This window comes from Ranitomeya variabilis, chromosome 4 (assembly GCF_051348905.1).
Source record: "Ranitomeya variabilis isolate aRanVar5 chromosome 4, aRanVar5.hap1, whole genome shotgun sequence".
In the NCBI taxonomy this organism is placed as follows: domain Eukaryota; kingdom Metazoa; phylum Chordata; class Amphibia; order Anura; family Dendrobatidae; genus Ranitomeya; species Ranitomeya variabilis.
The window spans coordinates 260,954,554-260,975,521 of record NC_135235.1 but is presented as its reverse complement, the minus strand read 5'-3'; the positions used below and the strand labels follow the sequence as shown (position 1 = coordinate 260,975,521).

Genomic DNA, 20,968 nt, shown 5'->3' with positions numbered 1-20,968 from the left:
AGTTAGGTGTCAGAAATAATGAATTCAGGATGCCAATGGCTCCTCAATTCATTTTTCCTGACACTTGTCCTGGTGAGTATACAGGAGGCTTGTATGTCCTCTGTCGTCAATTCGTATTTCCCATCAGTATTTGTAATCCGAAACCTTGATTGATTGATAGATGCAGCAGTGGGGTACGTGTTCTTTGAATACTTTCCCTCACATAGTTCCTCTCCAGGTTTTGGCATACCAATACCTTGTATAGAGATATGGCTTGTATTGTCTCCATCATCTCTTCATAGTTTACATCAGTTTTTTTAATCCCCAAGGACTGGTCGATGCATGCAGAAGTATAGCATGTTGTTTTATGAAACTTTTATTCCTACTGTTGAACTCCTGGCTTGCAAATTCTGATGTAAAATTCACTACAAATAGTAGTGTGACCTTTCCCTATCTGAATGTGTATCTAACTGTTCAGTTATCTTTTTGTAAATGTTTTGTAATATATTTTTTTTTTTTTTCCGCAGCACTTGGAGCTCCACTGTTGGCCCAGGTTCTGGAGCGGTCCTTCATCAGTCAGCCACGGACCCGTCCCAGCCATCCTCCAGCGCTGCAGCAAGTGGGCCTGCCACACAACCTGGAGACCAGGAAGCTGGTCCATTAGGTGTTCCCCTTCCCCAGTCCTCTGCCTCTAGCCAATTTTTTATGGGCTCCTCCCGGCAGCGGCAGAGGGCCGCGGACAGGTCACTCATGCCCGAGTTTTTGCACTTGAGCTCGGTCTTCCATGAGGGACTCAAGGCGATGGGTGACCGACTGGATACTGCCATTAGTCATATGAGCACACGTATCCAGGAGGTAACCACAGCCCTTGCCCAAGTGAAAGCCGACCTCCAGAGGCCAGCACATCATTTTTTTAATCAGATAGAACAGGGCATGTCGGAACACCTTAGTCCTGAGCTCCAGATTACTGTTATGCAGGCCTGCAATGCTGCTTACGTGCAGGCTATGCAGCAGAGTCGGTATTTTCATCAGACAGTGGGGACATTTCCAACAGTGCCCACACTGTCACGCTTTACATCAATGCCGACATCTGCTGCATACCACTGCACGGCCACCTCCATTCCAAACACTTCCGGACCGTATTATAGCACCACCACCATGCCCAGTGCAGTGGGTCAGCCCACCGCCACCACCATGACAACTGCTGCTCCTGCTTGGGCCTCCTCCACTGCCACCAGCATGCTGCTGCCGCCGGACCCTGCCCTGGTGTTTCCTGGCACCACCACTACCAGACTGCCGCCGCCGGACCCTGCCCTGGCGTTCTCTGGCACCACCACTACCAGACTGCCGTTGCCGGACCCTGCCCTGGCGTTCTCTGGCACCACCACTACCAGACTGCCGTTGCCGGACCCTGCCCTGGCGTTCTCTGGCACCACCATTACCAGACTGCCGTTGCCGGACCCTGCCCTGGCGTTCTCTGGCACCACCACTACCAGACTGCCGTTGCCGGACCCTGCCCTGGCGTTCTCTGGCACCACCACTACCAGACTGCCGTTGCCGGACCCTGCCCTGGCGTTCTCTGGCACCACCACTACCAGACTGCCGTTGCCGGACCCTGCCCTGGCGTTCTCTGGCACCACCACTACCAGACTGCCGTTGCCGGACCCTGCCCTGGCGTTCCCTGCCACCACGACAACGTGCCCGCGCAAAACAAGGAAGGGGAAAGGCAAAAAAAAACAAAAAACCATAGCTATCCCTCCCCCCTCACCTCCCAATGTGTCTGTAATGTCTGGTTTGTCTCACCCTTCCAGTGTGTCTCAACCCTCTCATGTGTCTAGCCCTATCCCTGAATATCCTGACCCCAGTAGTTTCATAGCGCCTTCTCCTGCCACCCCTATGTCGGCTACAGTAATAAGCCAGACCTCACTACTCAACACCCCACAATATCGGCACTCAACCCCAAGCAGGCGCAGTTAATTTTTTGGTTTGTGTGTGTTTAATAAACCTGTGTTTTTTGCCCCAATAAGGTTTGGTTAATTGTGTATTTCGCCACCGTCACCACACAGCATGCGCCAATAACAAATTATGCGTCAAACACATTTTTGGGGGCCACCTCCAACCTCCAGTACCTACTTAGCAGAACACTGAAGCTTGGTGTGTTTGGTTGAGAGATATGAGGTTGCCCCCAAAAATAACACTTGTATTTTCTCCAAAAACAGTTCTTTCTGTTTACTCCGTGACTTTTGGTCGCACACAGAAGACAAAATGGTGGTAATACACAGCACAACTATACTCAACAGGTCCTTTCTTATCCGAAACATTATTTATGACCCCTGACCTGCTGATTTTAGAAATGCATTGTATTACCTCCATTTTATCTTATTGGTACATATACATATATTTCACACAAAGTGAAGGAACAATGTACATGGCAAATCTATACTCACCCGGACAAGTGTCAGGAAAAATGAATTCAAGAGCAAATAGCATCATGAATTCATTAGTTCAGACACCTGACTTGATGACTATAGATCTCTGGTGTAGGCTGCCATCACACTGTCAGTATTCGCTCTGTATTTTACAGCACTATTTGTAAGCCTAAACCTGGAGTGGAACTATGTGAGGAAAAGTACATTAAACAGATATGCACCACTAAAAGAATTTAACTACCGCTCCTGGTTTAGGCTTACAAATACTGATGTTAAGTACTGGACAAATACTGCGACAATAACGGACATCGTCTATACAGTCTGCGGCAAAAAGCTAATGGTGAACCAAGACAGGACTCACGTCAACAACCTAAGCCCAAAAACCCAAAGTGGTTTGTTAAGGAAATAGATAGGAGACATGATGAAGAAAGTAAATCACAATTATTTTATTTGAAAAAACATTAACATTCCAAACATAAATTTGCAGACCCGAAACCAGCAGTACATTTTACACCATATTGTCCTGCCATGGCACACGTCCAATGTCAGAATCAAAAAACGCTGCAAATTGGTCCCGCATGTGGCCTACTTCAACTGTTGACCGCAGCGGGTGATGACGGTAATCAGGCAAAGGGTTGGCAACAGGTTCATCAAGTTCTATGGTGGGTCGCTCCTTAGCCAGAATGAAATTGTGGAGAACCACACAGGCTTTAACTACCTCATCCACTGTCTCCATTTTTAGATTTATTGCAGTTGCTAGAATGCGCCATTTGGACACCATAATCCCAAAGGCACACTCTACTGTTCTGCGTGCCCTGGTTAGTCTGTAGTTGTAGATCCGTTTTGTGCGGTTCAAGTCCCGACTTGAATAGGGCTTCAGGAGATTTTCACTCATCTGAAAGGCCTCATCCCCAACCATTACAAATGGCAGCGGTGGGCCTTGAGTGTAGGGGAGTGGTCGTGGCTGTGGGAAATTAAAATTTTTGCCATAAACACGTCGGCCCATATCAGAGGTTTTAAAAGTCTGTGAATCGTTGCCACGGCCAAAAGCACCAATGTCCACAGCAATGAAGCGACAGTCTGCATCGGCTATTGCCATAAGAACTACTGAAAAATATTTTTTGTAGTTGAAGAACTGTGATCCCGTTCTGGCTGGTTTGGTAATCCGGATGTGCTTCCCATCCACCGCACCCAAACAGTTGGGAAAATCACAAACAGTCCAAAATTTGTCAGCAATTTCTTTCCACATGTCCTCCGTGGGTATGGGTATAAATTCCTCACGGAGAATGGTCCATAAAGCCCGGCAGGTTTCAAAAACAATTCCGGACAGCGTGGAAATCCCAAGGCGGTACTGGAAATGAAGGGATGACAAGCTCTCTCCAGTTGCAAGAAATCTGTAGTAAGAATAAAAAATTTACAAAATAGGCAAAAAAACATCAGACCTGCAAAAAATTTTGGTTAGCTTTTGTTTAGAATTATTACGTACCTTAAGGTAACCAGGAGACGTTCCGCTGGTGGAATGGCTCTACGGAGCTGTGTGTCCTGTCTCCGGATGGCTCCTTGGACACGATCAAGCAAATCCCGGAAAGAGTCTTGTGACATCCTGGTATATTCTGGGAATTTTTCTGGGTTCTCATTGAGCTCGCCATACAGGGTGTGATATGTACCACGGCTCTCCCGCAGTTCTACAATGGGGTGTTGCCAAAACCGCCTACGCCTTGTCCTTCTCTGTCTTTCCCGGTTTCGGTGTTGCTCCCAAGCAAACGCACATGCCAGAAAAATCTTGATGCTCAGATCTAGTTTAAAGTAATAGCTATCCATGTGAAGATCCATCTTCTCACAGGACACAGGAGCAAAATCTGAAGATTTCAGCTGTCCTAGGGTCTATATATAGATTTCACATAATACACGCCCTCTGTAGTCCCATTGGCTGGTTCTTGCATCTAGAATTTTTCTCTGGTAAAATTTTGCGACATGCGCACAAAAAACTCAAACGCATAGAAAACGCAAGCAAAAGCATGTAAACGCTGCGTTTTAATGACGCATGCGGTAACCGTAAGCGTTTTAAAAACGCTGCGTTTACACGCGTTTTCATGCGTTTTTCGTGTCCTTGCGTTTGCGGATTAAACGCTGCAGATTCAAACGCTAATGTGAAAGTAGCCTTACCCATCACATGATTAGCCATGTGGTCTGACATCACCACAGGTCCTGAAACACATATATATACATGGTTATATGCAACAAAGAAATACTCCGGGCTACATTACAGCAACAAGCCACCTATGCGACACATATCTCCCGTCGACTACACACCCTTTAGCCATGCTACATACCTCCCCCCTCTGCCTAAAGCCGTGGGGCTTGGCACTTTCCCCCACTAAACAAGGGATTCTTGATAGGGCATCCACATTACCGTGCAGCTTTCCGGCCCTATGTTCCACATGGAAACTGAAGTCCTGCAAGGCTAAGAACCAACGGGTGACCCTAGCATTTCTACCTTTTGTTTCCCTCATCCATCCAAGTGGGGCATGGTCAGATATTAGTCTGAATTTACGACCCAGCAGATAGTACCGTAACGTGTCCACCGCCCACTTTATGGCCAAACACTCTTTTTCTACAACTGAGTAGTTCTTCTCAGATGAGGACAGCTTTCTACTCAGATAGAGAACAGGATGCTCCTCCCCATGTAGCTCTTGGGAAAGGACTGCTATCCCAACATCCGAGGCATCTGTCTGAAGAATAAATTCTTTCTTGAAGTCCGGGGCCATCAGAACGGGCTGCTTACATAGAGCCCCTTTCAACTCTTGGAAGGCTGACTCTGTCTCTTCGGACCATTTAACCATCACCGATTTTGTCCCCTTTAGCAGATCAGTCAGAGGCGCAGCCACTGTGGCGAAGTTCGGGATGAACCTCCTGTAATATCCCATGATTCCCAGAAAGGTTTTAATTGCTTTTTGGAGAGTGGTTTCGGCCATGTTTGGATTGCCTCCACTTTCCTGATTTGGGGCTTTATTTCTCCACGACCCACTATATAGCCTAGGTATTTAGCTTCTTCCTTACCCAAGGCACACTTCTTTGGGTTTATTGTAAACCCCGCCTCTCTTAGAGCATCAAACACCGCTTGGACTTTCTCCAGATGACTCTCCCAGTCCGGGCTAAAGATGATGATATCATCTAGGTACGCAGCAGCGTAGGCCTTATGGGGTGCAAGGACTCTATCCATAGCCCTCTGGAAGGTCGCCAGAGCTCCCTGTAGGCCAAACGGCATCCGGACATACTGGAAGCATCCATCAGGTGTCGAAAAGGCCGTCTTCTCCTTGGCTTCCTGTGCCATGGGGATCTGCCAATACCCCTTTGTCAAATCCAAGGTGGATATATATCTGGCGTGCCCAAGCCTTTCGATGAGCTCATCAACGCGGGGCATGGGATAAGCGTCAAACTTGGAGACCTCATTCAACTTCCGATAGTCGTTGCAAAACCTCCACTCTCCATCAGGTTTTGGGACCAGGACAATTGGGCTCGACCAACCGCTCTTGGATTCCTCAATGACTCCAAGCTTCAACATACGCTCCACTTCCTTGGAGATAACTTCTCGACGAGCCTCAGGAATACGATTGGGCTTCACGTTCACCCGCACATGTGGTTCTGTTAGGACCTCATGCTCTATGACCTTCGTGTGTCCTGGCAACTCTGAAAACAGGTCCCTGTTTTTCTGGAGTAACTCCCGGCACTGCTGTTTCTGGGTCTACGATAGCGTCTCCGCTATAGTAACCGCTCCAACCTCACCTTCTGGGTTGCTTAACAACGATGCAGTTACTGTCGGCTCTCTATCTTGCCATGGCTTGATGAGGTTGACATGGTATACTTGGAATGGTTTCCATCTTCCTGGTTGGTGAATTTTATAATTTACTTCACCAAGTTTCTCGACAACCTCATATGGCCCTTGCCATTTGGCCAATAACTTGCTTTCCACCGTCGGAACTAACACAAGAACTCGGTCTCCCGGATTGAACTGCCTCACTCTTGCAGACCGGTTGTAGACTCTGGCCTGAGCTTCTTGTGCCTGGAGGAGGTGTTCTTTCACGATAGGCATCACCTTTGCAATCCTCTGCTGCATCAGGGCCACATGCTCATTGATGCTTCTGTGGGGTGTGACTTCGGCTTCCCAGGTTTCCTTGGCTATATCCAGGAGTCCTCGCGGATATCGGCCATATAGAAGCTCAAACGGTGAGAACCTTGTGGAGGCCTGTGGAACTTCGCGAATGGAAAACATCAGATAGGGTAAGAGACAATCCCAGTCTCTACCGTCTTTCTCTATAGCTTTTCTCAGCATGCTCTTCAGTGTCTTGTTAAATCTCTCAACAAGGCCATCTGACTGGGGATGGTACACCGAGGTCCTCAACTGGGAGATTTTCAGGGCTTTGCATAACTCCCTCATCACCTTGCTCATGAAAGGTGTCCCCTGGTCAGTCAGGATCTCCTTTGGCAGACCTGTCCAGGAAAAGACATGGACCAACTCGCGGGCTATACTCTTCGAGGAAGAATTTCTCAAGGGAATTGCCTCAGGATAGCGTGTGGCATAGTCCAGGATGACTAATATATACTGATGGCCCCGGGCTGATTTAACTAAGGGACCAACCAAGTCCATGGCAATTCTCTCAAACGGCACCTCAGTAATGGGCAGTGGCACAAGGGGGTTCCGGAAATGAGGAGTGGGAGCAGTTAGCTGACATGTAGGGCAGGACCTGCAATAGTTCACTATTTCCCGGTGACACCCAGGCCAATAGAACCTCTGCACAACCTGTTCCTGCGTTTTTTCCACCCCTAGGTGTCCACCCAAGATGTGTGAATGGGCCATGTCCAACACCTTCCGTCTATATGGACCCGGCACTACCAACTGCTCTACCAACTCCTCCCTTATTTTCGTGACCCGGTACAACAACTCCCCACTCATCAGAAAATGGGGAAATCTTGTGTCTGCCCCCGGCTCCTGTACCACCCCGTCAATAACTGTGACATTATTAAAGGCTTCCCTCAGAGTGGGGTCCCTATGTTGGGCAGTCCCAAAATTTTCACCGGTTACCTCTAACTCCATAATGTCAGATGCAGGGGACACTTCCTCCTCATCCCCAACCAGAACACAAAAAGGAAACCTGTCTGTCTCTGGGTGTGGCGACACCCTTCCAGGGTTCATTGGTTCCCTACTCTTGCTAAGGAGCTCAGAACCTTTTCCCCACAAATCCCAAAACAAACAGAAATCCCGGCCAATAATTATAGGGTGCAACAAGTCCTGCACAACGCCGACTATGTGGGACTCATAGCCACATGCCGTTTCAATGTCCACCCTGGCCAAAGGGTAGTCCTTTGCATCACCATGTATGCAACGCACTCCGACCTTCTTTCCCGGGAGCAGGTGGAGAGGAAAAGTGGCCCTCACTAGGCTCCCCGAGTCTAACAGTGCCGTGACTGCTCGACCGTTCACCTTTACGGGACACGCTTGAGGTCCCTCGTTGGGTGGAGAGTTCACACTGCAGGCTGGATACGCATAGTATGAACAACGGCGTCCCATGCTGCAGTCCATCTGCTCAGTGGTCTGGGGACAACGGGCAGCTATATGTCCTGGCCCGTGGCACCTCCAACAAATAACATCACCCGTAGGGACCTTGGGCACCACCTCCCCCGCCCTTTGTGACCTTGGACGCGCCACCCCTTTTTGGGACTCAGCAGCTTTCTGGGACCCCCAGTACTGCATGGGCTGCCTCCCAAAGGAGCCTTCCATCCCTTGGTACCTCTCGACCAGTCCGATCAGTTCATCGGCATTCTGGGGATTACCCTGGGCAACCCAAGTCTGTATGGACCTCGGGAGGGAATGCACAAACTGATCCATCATCACCCGTTCTACCATCTGTGCAGGCATAGAGGACTCTGGGTGCAGCCATTTCTGGACCAGGTGTAACAGGTCAAACATTTGGGAGCGAGGCGGTTTGTTCCGGTGATAGGCCCAGCAGTGAACTCGCTGTGCCCTAACAGTCAGTGTCACCCCCAAATGTGCGAGAACCTCGGCTTTCAATTTGTCATACTCCTTGGCATCCTGCAAGGTCAAATCATAGTATGCCTTCTGAGGTTCCCCCGTCAGGTAAGGTGCCAACACCTCTGCCCACTGCTCTGGCGGAAATTTTTCCCTCCCAGCGACCCTCTCAAACACCGTCAGGAAGGCCTCAACATCATCCCCGGGAGTCATTTTCTGTAACGCGCGTCTTACCGTCTTCCGGACGTGGGTGTCATCAGCCAAACCTGGGGTTGGGGCGCTCGTCTTGCCCTGGATGGCGGTTGCCAGAAGCTGCATCTGCTGCCGTTGCTCCTGCTGGTTCTGCCATTGCTCCTGCTGGCTCTGTTGTATCTGTTGCATCAACAGCCTGTTGGTCTCCTGCTGCTGTGACTGCAACAACCTGTTGGTCTCTTGCTGCTGTGACTGCAACTGGACCAAGTGTTTCAGCAGGTCCTCCATTTTCCCCGGCAATGCTTGCTGGCTTACAGCCGACTTGACCCAGGACATTCAAAAATAGACTTACGTCTCCACTGGGAACGCTGCCCGCACGTCTACCACCAATTGTAGGGGTTTCACTCACTCAGGTGCGACGGCTGAAACACATATATATACATGGTTATGTGCAACAAAGAAATACTCCGGGCTACATTACAGCAACAAGCCACCTATGCGACACATATCTCCCGTCGACTACACACCCTTTAGCCATGCTACAATACACACACACACATACACACTGCGGCTGGCCCATATGGGCTACACACAGCGGTCGCAGTATATTACACGCAGTGGTATAATCTATATAACGTACATACCTCAGTCGCAGTTTCACTTATATAATGTGTGTGTGAGTCTGTATATATATATATATATATATATATATATATATATATATATATATATATATATATATATATACACACACAAACACACACACACACCACTCTGATTGAGGCCTGTCCCACACGTCCAGATAATTCCGGTACCGGAAAAATCGGTACCGGAGTTATCCGTGTCCGTGAGCTCACGTGGCACATCAGTGTGGCACACGTGCGGCAGCCGTGTGCCGCCCGTGTGCACACTGGGTACCACACGGACCGTGCAGGAGACAGCGCTATAGTAAGCGCTGTCCCCTGCTTTGGGTGCTGAAGCCGCCATTCATTTCTTCTCTCCAGCAGCGTTCGCTGGAGAGAAGAAATGAAAAATCATTGTTTTTTTTTTTTGTTTTTTTGCGGTTGAAATAAAAAGATCTTTGTCACCACTCCCCTCCCACCTCCTGGGCGCCCGCCTGCTTGAAATAAAATACTCAACCAGCTCCCTCGATGCTTCCTCTCCGCGCCGCAGCTTCTCCTGTATGAGCGGTCACGTGGTGCCGCTCATTACAGTGATGAATATGCGGCTCCACCCCTATGGAAGGTGGAGCCGCGTATTCATCCCTGTAATGGGCGGCACCACGTGACCGCTCATACAGGAGAAGCTGCGGCGCGGAGAGGATGCATCGAGGGAGCTGGGTGAGTATTTTATTTCAAGCGGGCGGGCGCACAGGGGGTGGGACGGGGGTGGTGACAAAGATCTTTATTTCAACCGCAAAAAAAACAAAAAAACAATGATTTTTCATTTCTTCTCTCCAGCGAACGCTGCTGGAGAGAAGAAATGAATGGCGGCTTCTGCACCACAAGCTGGGGGGACAGCGCTTACTGTAGCGCTGTCTCCTGCACGGCACACAGATGGCACACGGACAGCATCCGTGTGTGGTACGTGTTTTACATGGACCCATGGACTTTAATGGGTCCGTGTGATCCGTGCGCTCCCACGAACACTGACATGTCTCCGTGTTTTTCAAACGGACACACGGTCCGTGAAAACACGCTGACATGTGCAGAGACACATTGATTTTTAATGTGTCTACGTGTGTCAGTGTCTCCGGTACGTGAGAAAACTGTCACCACACGTACCGGAGCCACTGACGTGTGAAACCGGCCTGATTGTGATAAAAGTGTCGGACTCTTTATTGGCCCAACGTGGCAACATTTCGGATCAATAACAGAACATTTCTCTGATATGAAACTGAAATGTTGCCACATGGGCAAATAAAGAGTCCACTGTTTAAAGGGATTGTAGAGATATAGAAAAAATACACAGCACCGATGTGCCTACGTGTCACCGCCTCCATAAATAAATAGTACAACTGTTTGCCACTGCTATGCCATGTATGTCTGACCTTAGACACTGGGTGCACATAAAAAGTGGATTGTAAAAATCCAGGCAAAGAAAAATCAGAAGTGCACTCACCAGTCTCTTGTGCGAAAGTCCTTTATTTAGAACATATACGGGCACACTTGGGGAGAACGTGGACAAAAGACTTTGTCTTTTGTCCATGTTCTCCCCAAGTGTGCCCGCATATGTAATATGTAATAAAGGACTTTCGCACAAGAGACCGGTGAGTGCACTTCTGTTTTTTCTTTGCCTGGATGTTTAAAGGAATTGTCTCCCACTGGGACAACCTCGTGTTAAACTAAATGTTCACCCCAATAAAATAATAAAGCCTATACTCACCTCCTGTGCCGGCGCCGTTCCCACAGTGGCTGTTATGACCCCCTCGGGGCTGTGATGTGCTGTTGAGATGCCCGGCACCAATCAGCGCTGGTATTGCTGTCTCCATCTTCAGACAAACTGAACGTGAAGAGGAAGTCCAGGACGAGGGTGTGAGTTTGGATCGGAATACCCTCCACGAGGCTGGAGGTTGTGGTCTGTATACAGACAGTGAACTTCACTCTTGTGAACACAGCCTACAACTAATTCTGTAATGGTACGTGTATACTAACGCAGATCGTGTTCGTTCGAGCGTGTCGCCATTTCTAATTCACCTATATGTTTTGGCATGGTGGGGGGCCCCATTTGAAAGTTCGCACCGGGGCCCATAACTTTGTAGTTACGCCACTGGTGGACGGTCTATTGCTGATAGTTTACTCCATAGGTCAGATGTGTCCTGTATGGAGCTGGGTGTCTCCTTTACCAGGGGTTTAAAAACTTCCTCTACCCATCCAGAAACTTGCTCAGTATTGGTGCCCACACATGGAAAATCAATTACTTGGTCAAAATGACAAAGTTGCAGTCAATCAGTGGTCACTGATTGGCTGCAGTGGTCACATAACCTACTCTTGCCAAAAGTGGAAGCCTGCAAGGGTCACAGAAAGCAGTGCACAGGAGAGGCAGAGGCTTGTGTGTTTTTTTTAAAACCATTCTAGGCCTAATTTTTCTATAATAATTGATGGTGGACAACCCCTTTAATGTATCAGTTTAGTTAACTGGAAATATTTGTTTTTCTTTAATTTTTCAAAAGAAATCAGTCAGCCACTGGTGTAATGGATGGATGGGCCTCGTCGGCCACATTCTGGCTGCTCGGACGCCACCCCTTTCCACAGGTTGTGTGAGGTACTGCATCCCGGCCCCAATTAATTCACTGGAGCTGAGCGGCAATAACGGATACAGCCCAGAAGAGAGTGGCGCTGTGTGCGGCAGCCATATTTTATCTAGTCACGTACAAGCCCTATAAATATGTGACAGTCTGACAACTGGAGCACAAAATGACGCTCACAGCGGTTGTCATAGCTTTACATTTTGGCAAAAGCGTTGTCCGTAGCCACCAATCACTTTTTGTGCTCCATCAGGACTTCTATTTTACCTGGGCATTGCTGCATTATATATATGCTGTGGCAACTCATGCTTGACAGATTTGGGGACGCCCTCTTCTGGTCATAATATATGTTGGATTTGCTTTTTTTTTGGATATATATACATTGTGTTATTCTTATTGCACCTACAGCAATTCTTAATGCATGGTAGTTATTGTCACATTGTATTTCTAGCCATTACTCGCATAGTTTGCTATGTTCAGGTGTATTATAGCATTTATTACATGAGTATCATTCTGACATCTTTACATTGGGAAGGGTGTTTTGTTCCTATGGTTTTAATTGATTTTATATTTTCTTGTGTGTCCGTGCTTTTGGCATAATAAAGTTTTGCATTTTTGTAATTATTCAGCAGGTGTGCACATCTTTATGCATTGGCTGTCTCTCTTTGCTTTAGCCACCAATCACAGCACAGCTTTCATTTTACCACAGCCAGGGGAAACAAAGTCTATTTTTTGTCATCAAATTTAAGTAGCCAATCAGATCCCTGATTTCATTTTCCACACAAACTAAAGCTGGATTCTGATTGGTTGGTGTGGGGAAATTGCTGTGTTTCTATTTTTGCCACATAATTGTTGGTGTTATTTTCCCGCCAGCTTCTGCTGGCGCCTCTCTTTCACCATGGAGACACGCGGACCGCTGCCCCCACCTCACTTCTTTCACCACAGGCCTACTTTATTTACCCTTTGTCTGTGTAACATTGAAAAGCGCATGCGCTTCTACAAACACGCATGCGCAGTGATTCGCCGCAGAATCGGACGCTACCATCTTTTAATATTTAGGGGTGAACGGAGCGCGTAGACATCCACTCGCCGGCCTTCTAGAGCATAATTCTGAAATTTTGCGCCCCGTATATCGAGGACGGTGTATTTCGCTGTGTGTGATAACATTATTTATGTTGTACCTGTGAAATAAACAGTCGGGAATCCCAGGTTGTAGGCTCGTCCTCCCCCGTCTAAGCAAGTGGTAGCGCGCAATATGAGATAGACGCTGGTGAGAAGAGCGACGCCGCCATTTTCTGACCGAGCTCGGGAGGTGTGAGAGCGACGGCTGGAGTGCTCAGTGACTGTGCGTATTGTGAACGGTTTACCGCTTTTGAGGCTTCCGCACATACTAGTGATTTCAGCTGTGATTCGAAACTGGATCCCGTGAGTATCAGTCTCCGGCGGGTGGGCTGAGTGGAGGCCGCATGGCCGGGGCCTCCGGTGGGAGGGGCGGCGGCTGGGAGCCGGCTCGGGCCTGTTCCACGAGCTCAGCATCGTCGTCTATGTCCATGAGGTGCTGGGCAGCTGCCGTGTGGGTAACCCTGTAAAGACCCGTTCTTTCAGATCTGCACTTCCTTGTTAATTTTCTTAAATTATTATTTTTTTAAATTCTTGCAGCTTTCTGATAATTTGCTTCAGTCCCCCTCTGTATGATCTCCTGTGATGGTCATGTGTGCACTAGCCAGCAGGCCCACGTATTGAGACCACAGTCCCATCCTAATGGGGAACCTAAAGCCCACCATAGTCCTAGGTTAGAGGGATCGTCTGGTGACTGGTGGGGGTCCGCCTGCGGCAGAAAGGAGCTGTAGTGTCATCCCCAGCTGAGGCTCCAATCATTTACTATGGGACTGCTGAGCTCTGCTTGGCTTTTTTTGGCAGTCCTATAGATAATGAACGGTGCAGTGATTGACTTGCTGATGTCCTAAAAAGTGTGTAATGCATGCTGGGAGATGTAGATCTGCAACTGTTAAAGGGGAACTTGTCACCCCAAAAATTGAAGATGAGCTGCAGCCACTGACATCAGGGTCTTATCTACAGCATTCTGTAATGCATTCTGTAATGCTGTAGATAAGCCCCTGATGTATCCTGAAAGATGAGAAAAAGAGGTTATATTATATTATACTCACCCAGGGGCGGTCTGGTCTGATGGGAGTTGCGGTCCGGTCTGGGGCCTCCCATCTTCTTACAATGATGTCCTCTTCTTGTCTTCACGCTGCGGGTCCGCACAGCGTGAAGACGAGAAGAGGACATCATTGTAAGAAGATGGGAGGCCATCAGACCGGACCGCCCCAGGTGAGTATAATCTAACCTCCTTTTCTCATCTTTCAGGATACGTCAGGGGCTTATCTACAGCATTACAGAATGCTGTAGATATGCCCCTGATACTGGTGGCCGCAGCTCATCTTCGATTTTTGGGGTGACAGGTTCCCTTTAATGTCCACTCCAGTAGCAAGTAGCTTTCACGTGCTCAGTTTTCTGGGGGTTCTAGTGGTCGGCTTATCCCTTATCCTGTAGACATGGCATCACTTTGTCTAACTAACTTAACCCGTTCTGGTTTCCTGCATAAATGGTTCTCAAAATCCCCTTCATTTATAGCAGAAAATTGGATCGCTGTGCAGCTTAGCTACTTGGTAATTGTGTGCCCCTATAAGACATGTGGGCTGCGATTGTTGGGAAGCCCCTGGATCTGCAGATGCAGTGTTACTGATTTTCTAAACGTGGACCATACAGATGCCACTCAAGTGCCTGATTAAAACTAAGAACAAAGTCTTCACCCGATGTCTTCCTGTTCACTTGCCCTCGTTGTATTCTGAAGTTCCATCTCATGGGTAGTCAAGTATATGAACATCAATAGCATTTCTTGCTGCAACAGGCTTTTCTGGAACTTTAAAATAAATATATGCCTCACTTATGATGTATTGTATTGGTAACAGATATGGTTTCTTTTAGTTTGCAACCATGGAGATGGAATATATCCGTGTGGCGGAGGACGAGAATGAGGAGCCGATGGAAATTCCATCGGAGGATGATGGCACCGTCCTGCTGTCCACCGTAACCGCTCAGTTTCCCGGCGCCTGCGGCCTCAGATACCGGAATCCAGTGAACCAGTGCATGCGGGGAGTCCGCCTGGTAGAAGGCATCCTACATGCTCCAGAAACTGGATGGGGAAATCTCGTGTATGTTGTGAACTACCCAAAAGGTGAGTTCTCTTCTAGTGGATGTGTAACGTCTGCTTGGCCTGTTCTGGTCGGTCACTCTCTTAATTATGGCTATAAAGCCTTCATGTGATGCCCTAGTGCATGTGAATAAAAAAACAAAAAAAAGGTAACACTTTTTGGGATTTATCCAGATTAATTGAAATGCTTTTGATTTGCCCATAAAATGAGATTTATCAAATGAATCCACGCACTGGAGAGGATTTCTGCACATAAGCTAAATTAAGATGCAGATATTTAAATCTGCACCAAGATTTTCCAACCCTTTTCAGTGTAATGGGGTGTCTTGATTTTTCCTGTGAAATTTCCTTCCCTGGCCGCCATTCCATTTATTGGTTTCCCTGAAGAAAAAAGCTCAGCAGCCACATAAAAAAAGAAATAGAGTAGTAGTCAGGCATCTGTGCTGCTGTTGCTCCCCCTCACAGGGTTGTAAGTTCCCGTTGGTTATGGTTTTGGCGATCGGACACCCACCGATCAAGTTATCACTTATCCTGTTTAATGGGTAATATCCTGAGTATCAAAAATAAGGCAAAAAAGGAATGCTAAGTGGTAGTGAGGGTATCCATAGTATTTAGTGAATTTTAAATATAAAATCATGAAGGTGAATCACCCGGCAACCAAGAAGCCGTGCCTAATTAATACCTAGACAGTTGGAAAACTATGAAACAAGGAGAATAAAGAACCGACCATATAGTCCGAAATAATTTGTTACTAATTGAGGTAAGAAATAACAGGACAAACCACAATGAATTAGATAAAATGGAAAATTTGTACAAAAAGGACGCTCGCCCAGGGGTATGCTACTGCAAATAGAGCTGGGTGAAAAGTGACACTATGGTATATGTTGTACAATACTATTGTACGCTCACAAAAATCAATGAGCAAAACTGCAAAATATTTATAAAGATTAAAAAAACAATATGAAGGTAAAAATAAAAACTAGCAAAAGTCCTAGTGCAGTGTAACAAAGCATGTCACCGTAGCAGCAAAATCAATGGGTATAAGTGTACGTATACCATACAGTGGTCAAAGCACCAAATAGTGAATGTGTGTATCAAGGTGTTACCATAGCAGGAATATCATTAAATGCAAGTGTATACCATCATAGTGAACAGGGCACCAAATGGCAGCACAGAGTAAGTGTGTGGTAGCAAGAGCAGAAGATAGTGTGAAAGTATAACTAATAAATCCAAGGTAGGAAATATCTCGCAATGATGGTGCAGAACTCTGGCTCCTGGATGGTGTCCACCCCAATGCGTGTTTCGGCAGAGTGCTCTGTACTGTCCCATTGATCTTGTGGCCTACTATACCATTATGGCTGGGCCAGAAGATATGGTAGACTGGCAGGCATTAACATGGGCATTATGGTAGGGATTAGTGCCAGTCCTGTAGACAAGTGTGCTTCATCCTAGGGGTCTTGGTGCTCATCCAGTAAAGGCTAAACCATGGAGACTTCCTATAGATGCCAATAAGTTGGAGCGGTGTGTGCCTAGAGCTCAGAATGGAGGAGAACATTGCTGCTGTTATGGCCTCCTGATGGCTAAAGAACACTGTAGCTTATGGTAGATGGTATTATGTAGACCCTTGTGCCTTCTTTCAAGACAGTCAATATATTTTTATTGCAGACAACAAAAGGAAGATGGATGAAACTGATGCTTCTTCCGCTGTTAAAATTAAGCGAGCAGTAACAAAAACCTCTGACCTAATTGTGCTCGGCCTACCATGGAAAACAACGGAGCAGGATCTGAAGGACTACTTCAGCACATACGGAGAAGTCATCATGGTCCAGGTACTGATGCTGCAGATGTTCACTGTTTCTTGCTAATGAGCTGAAGTCTGACTTACTGCAACCTTAACACTTTTTTGTTTTGATTTGTAGGTTAAAAAAGATGCTAAAACTGGGCAATCTAAAGGCTTCGGCTTTGTAAGGTTCACAGAATATGAAACACAAGTGAAAGTGATGTCCCAGCGCCACATGATAGACGGAAGATGGTGCGACTGTAAACTACCCAATTCCAAGGTAACGTCACACCCTCGTATCATTCTTGTGCATGTCGATTAGATGCTCATGAAGTGGTCCATGGCAGTTCTGTCTAAAGGTTTCCTTTAATATTTGTAAACGTAAGAATTTGGGCTCTTACAAAAAAGTACCGTATTTTTCGCTTTATAAGAGGCTCCGGATTATAAGACGCACCCTAAATTTTGAGGAGAAAAATAAAAAAACCTTTTTTTTTTTTTTTAAATAATGGTGCTTCTTAAAATCCATGTCTTATCACTTACGGGGGTGGTGGCTGCGGTGAAGGTGCCAGGGTTGCTGCTGGAGGAGGCAGAAGTGGAACGTTGCTGCAGGACGCAGGCTGGGATGAGGCGGTGTTCAGATGTGCGTCATGCTCTGTGCCCGGTGTTTGTCATCGCGCTCTGTCCCTGGTGCTGCCTGGGACAGGGTGGTGGCAAGCTCTGGACACCCGCAGCGGCAGCACAAATAAGGTATATCCGCATTGTAAGACGCACCCCCATTACAAGTGCGTCTTACAAAGCGAAAAATACAGTATAGAACTTGAGATTTGCAATACATGGAGTTTGCAAGTGCTGGTTAGTGGCTGCAAATATCAGTTACAGCAAAGCAATGTAAGAGGTTGTACACATGGCAGCAAGTTTGCTCATTGTTGCTCCCTTACAGCAAAGCCCGGACGAGCCAATGCGCAGCCGTAAAGTGTTTGTTGGCCGCTGCACCGAGGATATGAGTGCCGATGAGCTGCGCCAGTTCTTCACACAGTACGGAGAGGTTGTGGATGTCTTCATCCCAAAGCCGTTTAGAGCATTCGCCTTCGTGACTTTCGCAGATGATCAGGTAAGACAGGATAAATGCAGCTCCCTCGTTTTCTATGACTGAACTCCTTTAGCAGCTTTCTTAAATTAATGCATGAACATATCCATTCGCCACCATTTCTAATAAAATTGGATCACACGGATGTGCTGTGAAACTGATGTCTTAACCTTTTCTGAATGATCAAGTCCACAAAATAAGTGACCACACGCACCCACTTATCCGATCTATAACTGCTTTGTGCAGTTGTTGTGCTATTTATTGGTCACCTATCAGTTTGCATATGGCACCCTGTCTGTTGGGAGGACAGTAATGATTGGGAAGAGCTGAGCTTGTAGGCATGGGGGTGATTGATCGTTATAACGTCTGTCCTAATTTTTTAAATCTATGCCCTCACCATGCACTGGGGGGTGTTAACTGATCGTCAGCACAGTCCTACAATGATTTCTGCAAGGACTGCCCACCGCTCTACTTGGCAAACATCTAATTAAACCTGCGCTAAAGCATGCGGCCTGCCAACTGGGTTTAAGCTTTATAATAGTTTGACAGATAAAGGTCAGATGTCCCATATTGGACACTAAAGGCTGGATATCGGGGTCTTTTTGTAGCCCTTGGTACTAGGATTGGTTTTGTGGCATTGCAGGTGACACCCCCTAAGTGAATGTCTTTTATTTTTCAAGGTTGCCCAGTCTCTGTGTGGAGAAGATCTCATTATCAAAGGAGTCAGTGTTCATGTGTCTACAGCGGAGCCTAAACACAATAATAACAATAGAAGCCCTTTGGAGAGGGGTGGCAGATTCCCAGGCCCCAACTTTGGCAATCAGGGGTACCCTAATAACAGGCCAAACAGTGGTGCACTTGGAAACAATCAGCCCAATAACATGGGGGGAGGCGGTGGTGGTGGTAGCGGCGGAGGCGGTATGAATTTCGGGGCATTTAGCATTAATCCCGCAATGATGGCGGCTGCTCAGGCAGCTTTACAGAGCAGCTGGGGTATGATGGGCATGCTGGCTAGTCAGCAAAATCAAACTGGCCCCCAGGGTCAAGGCAATCAGCCTCAAGGCAATCAGCCACGGGACCAGGCACAGGGCTTTGGCTCTGCCAGTAACTCCTATGGATCAAACTCTGGGGCTATAGGTTGGGGTTCTCCTAATGCTGGCTCCGGCACAGGCTTCAATGGAGGGGGCTTCAGCTCAAGCATGGAATCAAAGTCCTCTGGTTGGGGAATGTAGATGGTATGGTAGATGTGTTGGGGGGGTTATAATGAACATTTCCTAATTTTATGGTAAGTACAATGTTAAATGCAATTACAGACCTATTGTCCCTCAAGGGTTTTCTTCAAGCTTGCAGGTGGTTCAGCTGTATATCCTCTATGAAGGAAAGCAGGTGGTGTGATCCCATGTGTGAATGCTCTATGAACCCTTACTGCATGTTGAAGAAAACCATTTGCCTTTGGTGTTGCCCATTGATTTAACTTAAACGTTTTTGACTTTTTTTTTTTTTTCTCCTTCTTTGATGTTAATGAGAATCGCATCTTGTTTAGACCAGTTTTCCTTCCCTTATTGTGTTCACTGCTCCAACTACCGACCTCTGCTCCGCACACTTGTCTCTCTGGACCTGGCACTCAGTTCTGTTTTATATCCGGCCTTGGCATCATTCCTTCATAATTCTCCCCTCAAGAAATCGACAGCACACGGCCATTCTTAAGACGGTGGGTGATCCAATTTTTGTCCACTATATTTCGTGGAAGTCGTACCAGCGCTTTGAGAACGCACGGCTGTGAGATGGATCCAGAAGGCTGTTTGAACCGTGGGCTTGTTGGTACCAAGGCATGAGAGGCTTGGGGTATGAGCGAGAAGCGGAGAGCGTGCAGAGACCTGGTGGTGCATTTTGGAATATTTTTTTTTTTTTCTAAGCGTTAAAAGATGTGTCTCTCGATCCAGTGGCCATGGTGAGCGTGTGCCGAGAGCAGTTGGGAGCCAGTAACGTACGAATGTTTTCTTGCATTCAAAAGACTCGTTCATTTGAAAGACTGGGGCTGATATATATTTTCTTTTTTTCTTGCCTAAATGCTATAAATGTTTGAAATAGGTTTGTGTACAAAGAAGACATTTTTTTTTTCTCCCTTTACCTTGAAATGTCTACTGCTGTGAATGCTGTATGAGGTGTGCACTCTTATCTGTTCAATGACCTTGTGAGTCCTTGTGAACTGCATATGATGTTGGTGGGGGTGGGTGGTGAACGCTCTGGAGTGACATGGGAAATGCTCCTGTTCTAGAGTGTCGGGACTGTTTTTTTTTTTTGGTTTGTAAGTAATACCCAGAATGCTGTTTGCAGTCATGTGTTCTGTCTGGATGCTTTTTACAAGACTTGTCAATGTAGGATTCTTAAATAAAATCGATTAACTACGATGTGTTTGAGTTTTTCCTCCTTCCAAAAAACAATCGGCTTTACCCTCTGCTGCTGCATCAAAGTGGGACAACATTAGTGATAAAGTGACTGCAAAGAATAAGTACTGTAATCAGCTGTAAATGTTGGTCTGTATTTGTTATAGCGCCATTTATCCATGGCGCTTTACATGTGAAAAGCAGTCTAAATAATAAAAAGTACAATAATCTTAAACAATAAGTCACAACTGGTACAGAAGGAGAGATGACCCTGCCTGTGAGGCATCACAATCTACAAGGGATAAGTGAGGATACAGTGAGTGAGGGCAGAGCTGGTCATCCAGCTGTTTGGTGGATCAGTGGTTACTGCAGGTTGTAGGCTTGCCAGAAGAGGTAGGTCTTCAGGTTCCTTTTGAAGGTGTAAAAGGTATAACAGCTTTTGGCATCTTGTTCCTCATCATGTCTGACCTGGCTGTATGTGCTTTGTCTGTGCTTTTTAACCTTTCACCCCCGAGCCTATGTTCTTCATTCTGGACAAATTTTACAATTCAGAAGTGTAACTTTGTGTGATTCCACTGACTGAGACTTCTTTCGTCTCATCTCGTCCTCCCACAACCGCATC

The 20,968-nt window shown here is 47.0% G+C and overlaps 1 protein-coding gene across 1 annotated transcript; it reads left to right on the top strand.

The window, feature by feature from the left end:
* The first annotated feature begins 12,883 nt into the window (after positions 1 to 12,883).
* Positions 12,884 to 20,370, top strand: TARDBP (TAR DNA binding protein). Its single transcript, XM_077249708.1, has 6 exons — positions 12,884 to 13,300; positions 14,867 to 15,116; positions 16,758 to 16,921; positions 17,012 to 17,152; positions 17,813 to 17,983; positions 18,640 to 20,370. The coding sequence occupies exons 2-6, from the start codon at positions 14,876 to 14,878 to the stop codon at positions 19,189 to 19,191; spliced, it is 1,269 nt and encodes a 422-aa protein (XP_077105823.1). The 5' UTR covers positions 12,884 to 13,300; positions 14,867 to 14,875; the 3' UTR covers positions 19,192 to 20,370.
* Positions 20,371 to 20,968: the final 598 nt, after the last annotated feature.